The sequence below is a fragment of the Ziziphus jujuba genome, chromosome 8 (assembly GCF_031755915.1).
Source record: "Ziziphus jujuba cultivar Dongzao chromosome 8, ASM3175591v1".
Lineage (NCBI taxonomy): Eukaryota > Viridiplantae > Streptophyta > Magnoliopsida > Rosales > Rhamnaceae > Ziziphus > Ziziphus jujuba.
Window position 1 is genome coordinate 15214999 of NC_083386.1, and position 16739 is coordinate 15231737.

Here is a 16739-nt window from a genome sequence, read left to right on the forward strand (position 1 = left end):
TATCGGCGACTTCTTGGCCGTCTCGGCAACATTTGTTTCCCTGGTTATAAGTTTAAGACTATAGAGGATTTGATTTTTTAAAGTCTAAAATCAATTTAAGCTGTATTCGTTAGGAGTAAAATGGGATCTCCAGGTTTAAAATTTCTTGAACATTGATCTCATGATCCTAATGAAGATGGCTTCTTAAATCTCCTTATTCAATTGATTAGCATATGTACTTTATGTGTTTCAGGGACTTCGCTTGTAGTTCAGAAGATTGATGCTACTCTAAGTCCTGAAGTCATAGTTGTACTAGTTATATAACAAACCTCTTGAAGAATGAGTTTAGAGCTATATTTGGCATCATGGAAACTGTGGCCCCGACATTGTGAGATTGCGACCAGTCTTCTTTCTGGTTCATAAAATAGGCTTGAAAATTCCCATTTGCTGAAGCTTAGTTCATGATAACGCTATTGACAGCCACTACCAAAGCAGCAACCTGAAAGCCTGGAAACAGGTTCAAACTGAGTTGGAAATTTAGTCTTCATCATATTTCCTAAATAATTGAATATGAACTTCCCAGCAATTCTGAGTTAAGTCATGTTCGTTATCATGAAACTGCAATTTGCAGCCAATACCTTCATAGTGAAGCAAAAATAACAATTTCAGGCGAAAGATGAACAACTAGTAGAGTAAAGAAATCATATAAACAAGCATAAAATGCCCTTTATTTCATAAAAGAAACATAATCAAACAATACAAGTTAAAAATATAGATTACTCATAACAAATACATTCCCTTATTGTTGCCAAGCAAAAATCAAGTTTCAATAGAAATAATAATAGGAAGCAACTTAGTATTTAAGCATTTAGCCCAAGCTTCTGCATGATCTTAATTCTTCACAGTTGTCACATGTTTCAGAAGCATATGTACAACATGATGTGATATTCTTTCAGCCTCGTTCTTTAGATGATGTATCTTTGCCTCTGTTTCTTGCTCAAGCCGCTTCACGTTAGCACCTGAATCCCCACTACCCTGTTTGATAATACATATAAAGCAATTTCTAGTTACCAAGAAAATGACACAATAATGATTACAGATATGGTAATTGAAAGCTCCAAAACTAAGAAACTTCCCACTAACAAATCTAATACTAGTAATGTGACAACATAAGAAGACTTCTATTTACGAATTACAAAAATGACCAACAAAAGTAAAATGGGAATCAAGAGACAGATGCTAGTGTCAAAAATTATAAAGTTTTAGACACAAAAAATTCATAAAGTTTCCTAGAGACGAGAAGAAATTTTTAATAAAAGAGAAATAAACTGTAATAGCAATCAAAGACCCCTACATACCTCTTTAAGTTTTCTCTGAAAGTTAGCTTCAATTTGAGCACGAAATTGAGCAATCTCTCTCTCAGCTTCTTCTTTGGCCTGTTTTAGCCTAGCAGTTTTAGCTGCAAATATAGAGTTTGAATCAGTTGCCAGCATCCAGCATTCAACAAAGATAGCTCATTCTACTCTCATACCAGCAAGAAAACATGCATGCTAATACACAGATAAAATAATCTTCCATGTTTACTTGAAACCACAGAGGACTCATCGTTAACCAACAAAAAAGAAAAAGAAAAAAGTGCATGAAAAATATAGAAAAGACCTTAACCAGCTTCTGTGGGGGCACCTAAAGATAAAACTGAATGATATATTATGAAATATAAGTGCATAAAAAGTTGAAGATCATACTCCCTCCTAGTCAATGTGTTCTCTCCAAACAAATACATATAGAATAATTCATTAATATATTACATAACACCATATAATATGAAAAAATATGGTACATTCTAATATCTACCACCAAGGTATATGAAAACAATTCATAGAGTAAAAACAATAAAAAGTACAATTACCATTTCTGGCAGCATTTACAATATGCTGAGCTTCTTGTTCTGCAGCTAACAGTTGTTGAATTCCGTTCTGGCCCCTGTTAGCTGCCATACCTGATGGAATTGCTAATGCACCTGAACCTGGATATTACAATTCTATTAGTAGTTGAGATAAAATGATGTCGAGAAAAAAAGTTTGCTTTACCCTCTAATGAATTTATGGTGGAAGTGTCCAGGGTCATCTTGCAAGCTAATACTATAAAATATATGCTGTAGATTGCATCTTCATAGGATAAATTGGGAAGGCAGTTTACTCATCCTCATTTAGTAACATTTATGTTTTTGGTTTTCTATTTTCATGTATGTTTAGTCTGTTAAACAAAAAAGAAAAACATAAAACATAAATGTTGCAAAAGAAGCCCTCAAAGTAGAGCTGAATATGCATGCATTCTAGTTACAAGTTGCACTACCTATTTCTTATTTTTTGACAAGTAGGCATGGACTGACTGTGCATCAAATACCAGCAGTTGGGTCACCATAATAGGAAACCACAATCAATGAACAACTACTACACATAGAAATAGACAAGCACGTCACCAACATTGGAAATAATGATTCCCCAAAATCCAAGAGATGGAATACAACAGCATATTATGATTAAGGAGGAGGGAGTTGGGTCCAACATGTCAAAGGATTCACGATAGTCTCAATATACTTTGGAGGATGTAATATAAGGATTAAGTGAGTGGTAGCCTGGACCATGGATTCAGAAAGATTCTCAAACCAGGTTCTTGCGGTTTCAACTATTTTCCCAAACATACCAGCAAAAGTTTGAATTGCTGTTCTCGTCAGGCTTAAGACCCTTGCCCAGAGATTAGTTTTAATTTGCAAATAATTATAAAGCAACAAAATTCCTCTACATATACTTATACATTTGCTAGTTGATAGATGAGCTTGCAATTTAGGTTGAAGCCTTACCCATGCCCAAAAAAGCATAGAAGTACAATATATACTGCAAATTATATAATTTCTGGGCATAGAACAGCCTACGACCAAATTTGTATCCTCTGTAGAATTGGGGTACGGAAATGGGAGGTTAAGGAATAATTTTGTTTGAAATTGAGATTTATCTTCCATTCTCAAAGCAGCAAGTTAGATTGGTCTAGCTGGGAAGTATGATTTTCACTCGAAATTGGGATTGGCTCGAAGGTTACTTCTATCCCCTTGAAACAAGGAACTTAGGAAGGCTTAAATGGTCTTTAGATCCTCTCAAAATAGGCAGTTCAATCCTTTTAATTTGCATGGTGCTTGCGACACTCACACAAATAATCACTGATTCGTCACTCAACTTCAGTCCAACGTTTAAACAAAGAGAAAATTTTCGATTTCAAATAAAAATTGAATCCAGAAATCTAATGGATCGTAAGGAGGGCCTATAAGATTTGGCAAAACAGATTCAGAATTCAACCATCTCTACAAACTGACCCACAACCTACTGCTAAAGAAACCTAATTTGTTGAATAGTGAGCACAACATTTTATGAATCTGATATCTGATCAAACAGTCATTGACCGATCTAACAAATCATCTTATCAAACAACATTACAACATGATTTATGTATTCATAATCTATCAAGTAACACAATTCCAATACATTAGCTCATAGTAAACAAAAATAGAAGCTATATAAAGTATGGAAGTTTAAACAGAAACAATTTTTGAGGAAAATACCATCAAATCTTAGTTCAAAAAGCAGTACCCATCAAGATGTTTTCATCCAAAAAAAAAAAAAAAATGAAATAAACCAGTAGCACTAGCATATCAAGCACCATTAAGTGAATTTAAATAATGGGATTGAAGAAAAGCTTCATGGGTCATTATTATTGAACATGGGATTTGAAACAAAGTAGTTGCAGATAGCAGAAAGATCAAAGAGAAGCAATTGCGTAAAGCAAAGACAATAATGAGAGAGAAGACAAACCTGAGAAACCGGAGTTTGGTCAAAGATTCAACCACAACTATCAGCCTCTCTCTTACAATACTTATTTGGAGCGGCCAAAAAGGCTTAACAATGACATCACCGCTGTAAAACGCGAAACTTCATAATTGGCTCATTGACTGATTTGCCCTTCTATCTTTTGGTCTGTATGTTTTTGTTTCTCACGTCTTTCCCCATTTTTTTTTCTTTTTTTTAAAAGCAAAAATAAATTTCTAAGCACTTGAATATAAAAATCTTGTAATGAAAAAAATATAAAAATCGTTATTTAAAAAATATATTATATAAAAATAGGCTATTTTCTATTTCTTTTCAATAGTAAGTAGTAATTAACTCGTAACAAAACGTGAAAAAAAAATGTATATATATATATATATAATAGTAGTCTTGTCAAATTTCATCCTTGTTGATTTACCTTATAATTTTTTTTTGGAAGCAATTTTAGGTCCCTAAGGTATCGCATAATGTGTCTTCTCTCTAATATTGGTTTATAAAAGTTGACGAAATTGACAAACTAATATTCAAATAAATGACTTGGACTAAAATTATAACTTAATTCAAACAAAATTGATAAAAAAAATATAAAACATTTTTTTTTAATTGATGCTATAGTTCAATATTATAATATAGACATATAATGTTTACATATAGTTAATTTGAATATTTCAAGTCAAATTCAAACAAAAAATTTTAGAATGCTGCAGTCCAACATTATGCAATACTTTAAAGGGGAAAGTTTTTCAAAACAAAAGTTTAGAGGGAGAAACTTTTTTTTTTAATAACAGTGGGACAAATTTTGTAGGTGTTAATGGCATCCATTTAAACGTTGGTCCATTGTGTTCATATTTGTACTCATATTGATCTATTTATTTATTATGTCGCATTTGTGTAACTTATTTATTTATCGTGCTATATTTATACCAATACAGCCTTGTCAATTTAATTCATATTCGTATCAGCATATTTTTTGATTTATTTTAATCATTTATTGATTAAAATTAATATATTATATAAAGTAAATATAATAAATAACTTAAATTAAGTATAATAAATTATTTTATGACTTATTAAACAATATATATTTACATAAAAGAGAAAAAAAATTACGCCATTAATCAATTACATAACTTTTTAAAAAATATAAATAAACAAAAGTACAATAAATATGAATAGGTACCATAAATATTAATTTTAGTGAAGTATTATATTGATTGATCTGAAAATTATTAACAATATAGTTAAAAATATAAGTTAACTGTAATATAATATTAGTATATTATTTATGCTAGTTTGTGCCATGAGCACGCGTCATATTTTGTCAATTATGAACTCGTATGGTGTATAAAATGGAATCATCTGTTATGTGCTTCGTACTCAAATAACATGATTTATGTCATGTTGTATTTTTGCCATGTTGAATTATAATGTGTTGTGCTAACGCTAGTTGGTTCAGATGGTTGGACATTTGTTCCTCTTAAATAAGGTTTCGATTTGTCTCGGATTTAAATCTTATGAATGGAAAAAATTATTTCTGGAAGAGCTTTATACCTTTATGGTCCGACCCTGTTTGATTTGGAATAGTCACGGCTTAATGACCATTGAAAAAATGGAATCCTATGATTTAATGATAAAAAAAAGATGAAATCCATTTGGATATTGAAAATCTAAAACCTTAAAAAAAAAAATAAATAAAAAAACAGAATTATAATGTGTCGTTCCCATGCCATGTTGTACTTCCAAATTCATTTTTACATCTTTAACAAATTGAAACAAGGATGACAGTTGAGAGGGGCATTTTGAAAATTTTCAAAAAAAAAATGTAATAAATAAAACTAGAGTAAGAAAAAACAATAGACTTTATTAAACTACCTTTTTTTTTTTATTATTATTTTGTAAGGAAAAAGTATATATTATTATAGGATCTGTTTTTCAGCAAGCAATTTCATATATTAGTATGGCCATAGCTGTCTGGTTGGAATTATGAGGCGCTAACTTTTTACATGCCCATCAATCACTGTCTATTTCCCTACTTATGGGCTCCATCTTCTAAATAAATTCTCAAATTTTGTATTTAGGTTATTCAAAAAATCAATAATGCTATGGACACCCAATTATTCACCGACTTATTTAAAAAAGTAACGTGGTAAATAATGTAATTATTTAATAATTAAATTTTATTTAATTTTTAAAACTTTACTTAGTCATATTTAATTATACAATTTTTCAATTAATAAAATATTATCATATGATTTGGTAAACAATTTTGTGCATGTAGCAATATTGGTCGCAAAATTTGTAAAACCATAAATCAAGAATTAATTTTTAACATATGATCATATTGTATCTCTTAGTTGAGAAATTAATTAAAAATGAATTGATAGAACAAACGTATAATCTTTTCACTAATTGAGAATTGTTTGAAGAGGCAGCCAAAAAGAGAGTGGAGTGTCTTTATATATATATATATATATATATATATATAAAAGAGAGAATGGAGTTGGAGTGGTAGTAGGATGCAGTCTAAGAAGATATGGCATATATATATATATATATATACACTGCCAAACCTCTGCCTAGCCGTAGCTTCCAAAGTCTCATATGAGTTAAATGTTAGCAAAAGTGTATACTAAAAATAGCCATAATTACCATTTTCATACAACTGTTAATTTGATTTTGGTAATGTATAAAGGGTAATGTATAAAGGAAGATAAAAAATAAATTTTTATTACTTTGTAATTTCCTCTGATGAATTCTCCCCCCCCCCCCCCCCCCCCCCCCCCCAAAAAAAAAAAAATAGCAATAATAAAATCAGCCAATGCACTATAATCAATCTGCTACCAAAAGAAAATAGAAACAACAAAGTGCAGATCCAGGAAAATCCAAAAGATGTAACAGAAATTATGTATCAAAGTAAGGTGTTCCTTGCTGCATATCCGAACCGGCTTCTTCTGATATTGTGGCGGCGTTTCTTGTACACCAAGCCACCAAACACCAGCAGCCCTGTCCCTAACAGAACTCCAATCACTATCCCTGCCTTCTGTCCACCACTTAGCCCTGAACCTTTCAGTGGCGGTGGAGGTGGATTCGGTAAATGCTTACCTGGTTGTGGTCGGGGAGCACCATTTGCAGGAGGAGGAGGTGGAGAAGGAGGAGGAGGAGGAGGAGGAGGTGGTGGTGGATTGTTGGGTGCAGGAGCATGTGCTGGTGCTACTGAATCCACAAAGGTCGGGAAGTCAGTGTAGAGAGAAAGAACTAGTAAAGAAAATAGGCAATGCAATGGAAGTACTAGTTTTGCCATTAGACCAAGAGAAACTGAATCGCAAATGCCAAGAGGTTCGAAAGGAAATGAAGTTCAAATACTGTTTCCAAAAAGAGGAATGGAAAAAGGGACAAAGAAGTGATCATCAATGGCGGAAAAACCCAGTTTGATGAAGCTGTCAAGCCTGGTGTATGTAGGATTATTATTATTTTTTATTTTTTATTTTTTCTCTTGGAGCTTTGTAGAACATAGTGCAGCACGCCTAATAGATATATTTTAAAATGGACAAAAAAGATGCTTATCTGGTACTTGGGTTTTCTCAAGGACTTCAAAACAGAATATTCAAAGTGTTGCCGGCTTATGTATTCTCACATATTGACATTTTATACCAACTTGGTAATTATAACCTTATTCTTGCCAAATATTTTGCCATCTATCTGTGTAATTTTGTTAATTAATAATACTATTTTCATGAAAAGATAAATGTTCTGATATATTTATCTACCAAACATTGTCGGCTATTTCTTAAAACATTCCATCTTGTTCTTATGAAAATCTAGAATGTTTACTTATAAAAACATGGCTACTGAAATAATTCGCTCTAAGTAACAATGGAAGAGAGAAAAGGATTTCTAAGGACATTGAATTAGTAAATGATTATCAATTTTATGGTACTTATTGATCTTTATGTCAATGTTTATGTGCAAAAGCAACTCCATTTAGTTCCACCTTCATCAACTCTATGACGTCCGAGACCTGCAGGGGAACCAAAATATAAGCCACTGAAGTTCAACACTGTCCTCGCCCTGAACCACTCCCTATGGTATTATAGAAGGCTTTTGAACCACCAAGAAGAAATTTAAGCTTTTGCACCACCAATTAAGAATGTGTACCATTTTCTTACCTCAAAATATTGTTGTAAAACCGGTGAATAGTGATGCAGCGTATTGTGTATCTTCTCAAGTAGGCCTAGAAGCATATCCACTTGATCTCCCAGTAGATCCACCTACATAACAGTAAAAATATTTAAGGAAGACTTTAAAAGTAAAATATTTAGAAATTTGCTTCAATCTACCAAGTCCAAGCAGGACTGTAGAAAGGGAAGCTTCAGTCTAAATGTAATTCTGTTACATATTGTAGTAAAAGATGGTAGACTAGTTTACAGCTTAGTACCTCAATTTCAGCCTTCTTGAGATTCTGGCATCTTGTCATAAATGCTTGCCTATACAGTGATTCTTTTTTTCTTAAGGTCGAAACGAGTTCAATCATAGGCTTTAAGTGGTGCTCTATCTCTTCCAATCTATAAAGAAGTAGCAGAGAGATTCTGCTTAGCCCACATAAAAAGTAGAGTGCTTTCTAGGAAAATTCAGAATTGGGACCAAGTTGTGTCAGGTAAGGCATTTCTAACAATAAAAGAGTACTTTACTGCATCAAATTGTTCAATCAAATTTTGAAATCTACCTTGTACCTCAGTGGTTTATTTGTTCATACTTTGTACAGTATCAATTGGTATCCAAAAGTAAAATTTGTAAAAACTATTTGTGAACAGAGAGATAACGAACTAAAGTACACAAACAAGGAGAAACTGCCGTTATTGTAAATTTTATTTAACCATATGATCTGACATATTATCATATGTTGTAAGCTTTAAGTCTAGAAATATAAAATATATGGCTAAATTAGCAAAAAATGCAAATAATGTTTTTGGCAGATATATACAATGGAAATGAAAAAGGTTGTTAATCCTATGCTGCAGTGGTGGAGAAGTATAGTACCTTAAAATGTTTATCTCTAACTTTTCTGTCACTGTGACCTCAAAATCTACCAAAGCTTGTGAAAATCCCAGGATCAGCATAGAAGAACCGAACAAGTTTAACTGCTCTTTTGCATTTTCTTCCTGTGGACAAAAGGAGGGTTCTCTGTCTTCTACAACATCCATAACAAGAGTACTATGAGTATGAACCTCATCAGGATCACTAATTACTATGCCTAAACTGGATGCTAACTCACCCACTATTTTCTTACTCTTAACTAATTGCTGCAAAGCCATCTCTAGCTTAGTACTTACTGAAGTGGAGGTGCTTTTGTTTTTCAAAATTTGATACACATCCAACACTTCACATTCTAAGCCCACTTGGTCAATTTTTGTGTTGTATTCTTTTATTTCATAGCATGCATTCAGCACTAGATCTTCCTCCATTTTTAGACAGTTGAATATAGACACAAGCTTTTGAGTAAGGTGGTCATCTGGACTGACCTGTTCAAGTTTGTGTAACTTGTTAGTAAAAAGCATACCTTCCAAGAGTTTGTCTTTACCTTCAGACTCAGCTTCTCTAGGAAAGCCAGATGCATTTTTTGCTGTCTCAAAAACGATAAATTGATATATTTCTTCCCTAAGGAGACTCTCCACGCTGTAAGCATCTAATTCCATCTCCCACTCCTTTATAGTTTCTTGAATGAAAACCATATAAACATCCTCCTTCACAGAACTTTCTGTGCTTTGAGAAAACTCGCTAGCAAATGGAAAGCCACCATCAAAATTGTCTGGACGTTTTACCACTTGATTATCAACTAATACAGAACTGTTGGTGTTAACAATGCTTTTGATGATCTCATCAAAGACAATTTGACAGATCTCTTCTTTAACAATATAGCTTTCCATGCTTCCATTGAATCGCTTAAAAATTTCCCTAAAGAGAATTGCATGCATATCCTCCCTTACTGAACTTTCTATAGTATACAAGTCCTTGAAATGAACACTTTCAGCCTTCGCTCCCTGACATTCAGCCAGTATTAAGTCATAACTTGAGCTACAATCCTTAATCACCTCACTGCAGACAATGCAAGAAATATCTTCTCTAGTTTGGGCTTCAACATTCTTTCTTCCAATATCCTTATTTTCCGCCTTCACTCCCTGACACTCTGCTAATATGAAGTCATAACTAGAGCTACAATCCTTAATCAGCTCACTTAAGACAATGCTGTATATCTCTTCTCTGGTTTGTGATTCATCATTTTTTCTTTCAGTGTTCTCATGCCACTGCTTGACCACTTCTGTTAAGAAATCCTTACATATACTTTCCCTTATCAGGTTTTGCAAGTCAGAGTTATATAACTCACTGTAAAACTCATTTAGCAAACCTTCAAAGAGAATGAGATAGGTCTCTTCAATCATCATGGTTTTCCAATTTATTTCTTCGAGTTCTTGCATCAACAACCCCATCTTGATTGGTAGTTCTTCATTTTCTGCACAAGGTACTTTATTTATATTCTCCCAAACATTTCGCCAACTTTGAATCCCCAACTTTTCTTTATCAGCTGCATCAAAATTCAAAAATGTTTGTTCCAAAATTGTTTCCTCCTTGTGGCTGTTTCTGTGATTCTCAAAATGTTCACCAATCTTAGAATCCCAATCTATTAACTTGTCCAATTTAACAAAAACTTCTTGGAGTTCTCTCTTGAGGCTGACAGAACCCTTTTCTCTTCTTTGAAACGGAGACATTTTTTCTCTCTTCAGCCAATTTAGCTCTTCTGCCTCTGCACTTTTCTTCCGAATAATGGACTGATGTTTTTTAATCATCTTAGCAACATGGTGGCTTCCATTCTCTTCAGAAACCTCTTCGACAAGCTTTTCCACATTCAACTCTTCACCATTGGAGGACTTTCTAGACTTGCTATGACTACAATCTTCTGATAATTGCTTTTCTGATGTTTTATTTGGAATTTTGCACCCGAGGTCTGTTTGAGACGAATCAACACTTTGTACTTGCACCTCCTCTTGTTGAACGAGAGGCTCGAGTTCATTTCGTAAGCCTTTAACTTCATTTATCAAATCAGACCAAAACTCAGCCAATCCAATGGGTACTTGCTTCTCTTGATTCGATACTTTTGCTTCGAAATCTTCCTGGAAATCCATCATCAAACCTTTAAGCATGATGGCGATTGTATCTTTCTCAATACTCCATATCCATTGATGCTCTATTGGAGCAACCTCAGATGAAATGATTGCATTCTGCATCTTCACAAAAGCAACATCCAAAGTTTCCTTCAATACATCTATATCTGAACCCATCTGTTCAATCTTTTTTTCTTGATCTTTTTCCTTATCGAACTTGTTATCAGGCTCAAGCTTCTGTCTGATATTCCAAACCTGTTGATCCACAGAATTCTTCAACTCACAAAATTCACCCTCTTTGTTCTCATCCGCACTTGCCCAATTGCCAATGACATGTTCTTGATCAACACCCTCACTCCTTGACCTTCCAAGCTTGTTTTTTGCACGCATAGAATCCAATTCTCTTTCTTTTATCTCCAATGCTTGCCTGAGCTTCAACTCATTCTCCAGTCTCTCTTTTAGCTCTCTGTCCTTCTCCCTTATAGCCAACTCTGATTCGTTAAGCCGGCATTGAAGCCTGTCCCTTATTTCAGACAAGTCTGCTAGCACCTCTTCATGCCTGCTCTCAAGAATGTAGTAGTTATCAATCTCTTCTTGGACAAACTTCATACACCCATCAAGCTGCATTACTGCCAACTCGTAAAATTTGGATATCTCATTCAAACGCTCGATATCTCCTTCTTTCGACTTCACTTTCTCATGAGCTTTGTCCATTGCATAGTGAACTATCCACATCATGGTTGAATCAGTGATGGAGACTCTAAGTCTGCCATCCATTCCACCAAAAAACTCATCCATTTTTATCAGAAAATGGAACCAAAAGAAAGAGTAAAAATGAAAAAGGCAACCCACCAACTTAGGTTGCTCAACCAAAATGATAGAAAATGTAGGAGAAAAACTTTATCATGTATAAAGGAAAAGCTTTAGAGCTTTGACGTGTGTAAAGGACAAGCTTTAGAGCTTTGACACATGGAATCTGGAATAGATAGACAGACTAGAGCAGTGTGAAAATGTGAGAATTTTTGTTTTCAAGTTGATGAAAATGAGGTTTTGAGATCTGTATTTTCTCATTAGCCCCCTATAAACTTGGGTGATTCTGATTACACTGACCTATTCCAAGATTAAACATGTTAATGTGGATCACTTTTACCCAAAAAAAACATTAATATGGACCACATAACCATCTCCCCAGAAGAAGCTTTTGGAGCTCTATTTTGTATCCTCTTGGGTTAGTTATATAGACACCAGAAGTGGCAAATTAAGGGATTGTTGACTTTACAATTATTTGTTTGGGGCCGCAATAAAGAAGGACTAGTTAAAATGCCATAATACAAAAATATGCACCGAGACTAAAATATGTCATTCCCAAAGGTATATTTCCCAGTCATTAACAGAAACAAGAAGAAAAAGAGATGTCCAATAGATTAGTGGCATTACATAATTAAAACTCTTTACTAGCTTATACATAAATCGGTCTAGATAATTTAGTTCCAGATACTTTCAATAAAGATAAATAAAATTTTTAAACAGAACTAAAAAACACTAAGAATAGTAGTGAAAATTTTCCACTGAAAGTTATAAATTTTACCTCAAAAGTTCGATAAAAGTTCATTCAATCTTTTTGTTTTTTTTTTTGTTTTTTTGGGCAGGGAAATGTCAACTCAATTGGCATTAATTTATTCAAACTTTTCTCCAATTATTTTATTTGATACTTTGTCAAATTTATTTTATTTTATTATTTTGCTAAAACGAATAATACTAGTACAATTGCTTTTTCGTCAGATTGCCCATTCACAACCTTTTTATTATTATTATTATTTTTTTTTTTGGGAGTAAATGCCCATTCACAACCTTCTCTATTCAACTTTTTCTTCAAAAAAATTCGTCGAAAGTACTACTACATGGCATGCCGCCATTGGTTGTTAACAAGACGATTGAGTTTTTTTTTTTTTTTTTTTTTTTTTTTCCCCCTCCCTTTTTTTAATTTATAAATTATAACCATAATCCATAAACTTAGTTTTAATATAACATATTTATATATACCTAATAAAGTTTTTGCAACGGCTAAAGCAGCCACCGGTATCCACAATCAGAATCACGTGCATCACCTTACGCCGCCGAAGCGCGTTGGGCTCTACTCCTCAGCCACTCCACCATTTCCCTAAACACCATATCGACGTCTTCCTGAGACTCACCAACCAACTGGTGCCACATCCCCTGGTGGATCCTCAGCGTCTTATCCTTACTCGCGGCGCGTCTGTGCAGTTCCTCCACACACGCCGGGTCGCAGACGACGTCGTCTCCTCCGTGCACTATCATCAGCGGCACTTCCACCTCCTCGAACCTCCCCTGCAGCTCCTTGCAAATCCTCACCAGCTCCAGAGCCGTGGCGGCGCGTGGCCTCGCCACCGTCCTCCTCGGGCTCGCCACGGCCAGCTTCCTCTTCCACTCCTCCTTGAACGACACGTCCGGGATCGAGCCGCGTGTGGGTACCACGCGCCACGTCGGCACGACGGACGCGACGAGGAAGAGCAGGTGCTCCAGGGGCCACGGCGGCTTGAACTTGGCGCTGATGCCGCACATGGCTCCGTTGAGGATGAGCCCGTCCCACGTCTGGCCGGCTCTGAGCGTGATGAGGAGAGCGATCGCGCCGCCGAGGGACTCGGAGTAGAGGAAGGATGGCAAGGAAGGGTCGTAACGGGCTCGGAACTCGTCGAAGAAGAGGAAGCAGTCGTCGACGACGGGGTTGATGTCGGGGATGTGGGTGGTGAGTCCGTCGGAGAAACCGTGGCCCTGGTGGTCAATGGCGCAGGTGGCGAAGCCGGCCTTGGCGAAGTGGATGGCGGTGAGCTGGAGGAACCAGCTGGACTCGCCGGTGAAGCCGTGGACGAGGGCTAGGGTGCCGATGACTTTGGCAGGAGGGAGTGGGGTCCACCACTGGGTGAAGAGCTTGAGACCTCTGGCATTGGTGATGTAGTTGGAGGCGTGAGCGACGGAATGGCGAGCGTAGAACTCGTCGGGTGTGTAGGAGCCGAAGGGGCTGCTCTCGTTAGCGTCGGCGATGGGGTGAGACTGAGACATGGTGGGGGGTTGTGCTAGAATGCGCCGGTGGGTATACGTTTCCAACGACGCACGCGGAGAGAGTGTGAGAGTGAGTAATAAAGAGAGTATTGGGAACGGTGCTATCAATGTGATTGGGGTTTTAGGAAAGCGTTGGAGGGACCGTTGGAAGTAGTTATTGCGTGCGGGTGAAAAGAAGGTTGCTATTCAATTCCCATGGTTTTTCATATCTTGTTGGAATTTTGTTGACTATTATTTATTTTATTTTTTTTTATACTTATTGCTTTTATATTATGAGTTTTATATTTTGAGGCATTGAGTTGGAATGAAATACAATCTTTATATTGATTTGATATTCTGTTTTAGACTAAAATATAGGAACGTTGACATAGTGATCCAATTTGATGTTCATAGAAACAAAAAGTAAAATGAAATGAAATAAAAAAATATTATTTAACATGTATTAGCCCTGTTGCCCCCAGTTCCCTCCCTGTCCCGATTAAAAAAGAAAAAAAGAAAAAAAAAGAGAAATGAGGGTACAATGCGAGGATGAGGTTAATTTTTGGAGGACGGGGCAGATTACATGGAGGATCACACAAGTCTCACCACCTCCTGTTTGCCATCCCTGACCTAGGCTTTTCCCTTTGTACTTTTTTCTTTTAAGTATTTTTTTCCCTTTGTACTTAAATGATTTCTTGGCTTCTTTATTTAAAAATTTTACGTGGAGAATTAAAAAACATTTTTGATTAGATGGAAAATATGGCAGGAGACGAATAGAATTTAATAGCATAATATGTATGCTGACAAAGTAAGTGTTGCATAAAATATTTTTTTTTTCCCTTGATTAGAGTCCATCCGTCTGTTAGCACCTTGGTGGTAAATCATGTAATAATGAATAGCTTTCTAGGATTTTACACAATGCTGTTGTATCAAAATTTGTATAGGTATTATAATGAAAAAAAAGTATTAATAATAACAAAAATAGGTAAGGTGACGTGATTTAACAAAATAATAATAATAAAAATGAAAGTAAATAGACCATATGTGGTTAGGTTTGATAAAATCTTATACAATATGATAATATGATATGGATTTATATAATAATTTATAAATTTGGATTGATATATTAAATCTGTATTAATATCATATAATAAAATCCAATAAATTAATATATTTTAATTAACAAAATATAATAAATTTATTGGAAATGGGTATTTTTGTAAGCATGCAAGCTTTATAATATTTGAAAGTATTATTGAAATATGTAATGATTTGTTATTTTTTAATTTAATTTCTAAAAAATTTAAAAAATAAACAAGTTTATTTGTAAGATTTAAAAAAATAAAAAGACATTTTATCATTCGAAACCTGAGTTAAAATTAAAGTTTTAAATTTATATATGTTTTTAACATAATTAATAGGTTGAATAATAGATTACACGATAATTTAAAAAAATATTTAAATTTATTTATTTTTCCACAAAAACTGAACTGAAAATTTAACATTGCTGTTACAATAATTGAAAACCCTCATGGAAACTAGGGGTGGGTATGGATTGGATTGATTCGGTTTTAGACTGAAATACAACCCAATCCATACATATCGGTTTTTCTAATTTACAATCCAAACCAAACCATTAAAGCATTAAATTCAAACCAAACCAAACCATTTATGATCGGTTTGGTTTGGATTGGTTGATCGGTTTGAAACTTACTAATTTATAAATATATAATACAAATAAACAAATTTTTCAAATATAAAATATAAATAATAAATTATAATTATCCAAACATAAAATACAATTAGAATAATACAACATAGTCTACAATGGAAAATAAATAAGAAAATGTAGCAAATGATACACATCATGCATTTATTAAATACTAAACATTAATGTCATCATCTCACTCCTATAAAATCAAATTAAAATTATTAGAACAAATAATGTAAAACAATACATTCGTCAAAATTCATTCACTCAAGAATCAATGCATAATTTTTTTTTTTTTAACTTTAAAACTTTGGTAAATCATAAGTCAATCAACGTTGACAGGTTCACTAATTTTAGTTGATTCTGTAAGCTCTACAAAGATCAAAACAATAAAATTAGCAATAAATTATATTTAAACATATATATATATATATATATATATAAGTAACAATTGGATACAATATATGTAGATATATATATATATATATATATATGATGGGGATGTAAAAATATATATATATATATATATATTATGGTGATGGTGATGGACTGGTGGTGGGCGGCAACAAAGATAAATGTTTAGTTTAGGGTTACAACTTAAAATTTGATTTGGAATTTGGGATATACGGATGTAAAAGAAAAAAAAAACAATTATATATATATATTTATATATATATTAAAAATCAATATATAAAAATGGAAAAAAAAATTAAAAATTAATATATAAAAATGAAAAAAATATTCTAAAATTAATATATAAAAATGAAAAAAATAAAAAATATATAATTGTTTAGTTATATAATATTTTATTTGGATTGGATTAGATTAGATTGGATTTATATTTCCAATCCATAACTAATCCAATCCATACAATTTATAATATTTTGAACCAAATCCAATCCAATTGATGTAAAAATCCAATACAAACCGTTAAAAATGGATTGGATTGGACGG

The 16739-nt window shown here is 33.7% G+C and overlaps 4 protein-coding genes across 6 annotated transcripts; all 4 read right to left on the minus strand.

The window, feature by feature from the left end:
- Positions 1-672: 672 nt before the first annotated feature.
- On the minus strand, positions 673-3992 carry LOC125421730 (V-type proton ATPase subunit G). Of its 3 annotated transcripts, none has more exons than XM_048471131.2 (4): positions 3846-3992; positions 1889-2005; positions 1338-1438; positions 673-1014 (listed from the first exon to the last, which is right to left on the minus strand). In XM_048471131.2, exons 2-4 carry the CDS (start codon positions 1974-1976, stop codon positions 871-873), a joined length of 333 nt encoding a protein of 110 aa, XP_048327088.1. In that variant the 5' UTR covers positions 1977-2005; positions 3846-3992; the 3' UTR covers positions 673-870. The 3 variants fall into 3 exon arrangements, with proteins under 3 accessions (XP_048327088.1, XP_048327086.1, XP_048327087.1); XM_048471129.2 differs by lacking the exon at positions 3846-3992 and adding an exon at positions 3694-3757; XM_048471130.2 differs by lacking the exon at positions 3846-3992 and adding an exon at positions 3624-3646.
- Positions 3993-6765: 2773 nt separating this feature from the next.
- On the minus strand, positions 6766-7158 carry LOC125421560 (uncharacterized). The gene has a single exon (XM_048470767.1). The coding sequence runs from the start codon at positions 7156-7158 to the stop codon at positions 6766-6768; it is 393 nt and encodes a 130-aa protein (XP_048326724.1).
- A 459-nt stretch (positions 7159-7617) lies between these two features.
- LOC107421457 (WPP domain-associated protein) lies at positions 7618-12636 on the minus strand. The gene is made up of 4 exons (XM_048472816.2): positions 8895-12636; positions 8293-8419; positions 8024-8125; positions 7618-7875 (listed from the first exon to the last, which is right to left on the minus strand). Exons 1-4 carry the CDS (start codon positions 11810-11812, stop codon positions 7810-7812), a joined length of 3213 nt encoding a protein of 1070 aa, XP_048328773.2. The 5' UTR covers positions 11813-12636; the 3' UTR covers positions 7618-7809.
- Positions 12637-13066: 430 nt separating this feature from the next.
- LOC125421489 (caffeoylshikimate esterase) lies at positions 13067-14401 on the minus strand. The gene has a single exon (XM_048470663.2). It carries the CDS (start codon positions 14093-14095, stop codon positions 13124-13126), a length of 972 nt encoding a protein of 323 aa, XP_048326620.2. The 5' UTR covers positions 14096-14401; the 3' UTR covers positions 13067-13123.
- Positions 14402-16739: the final 2338 nt, after the last annotated feature.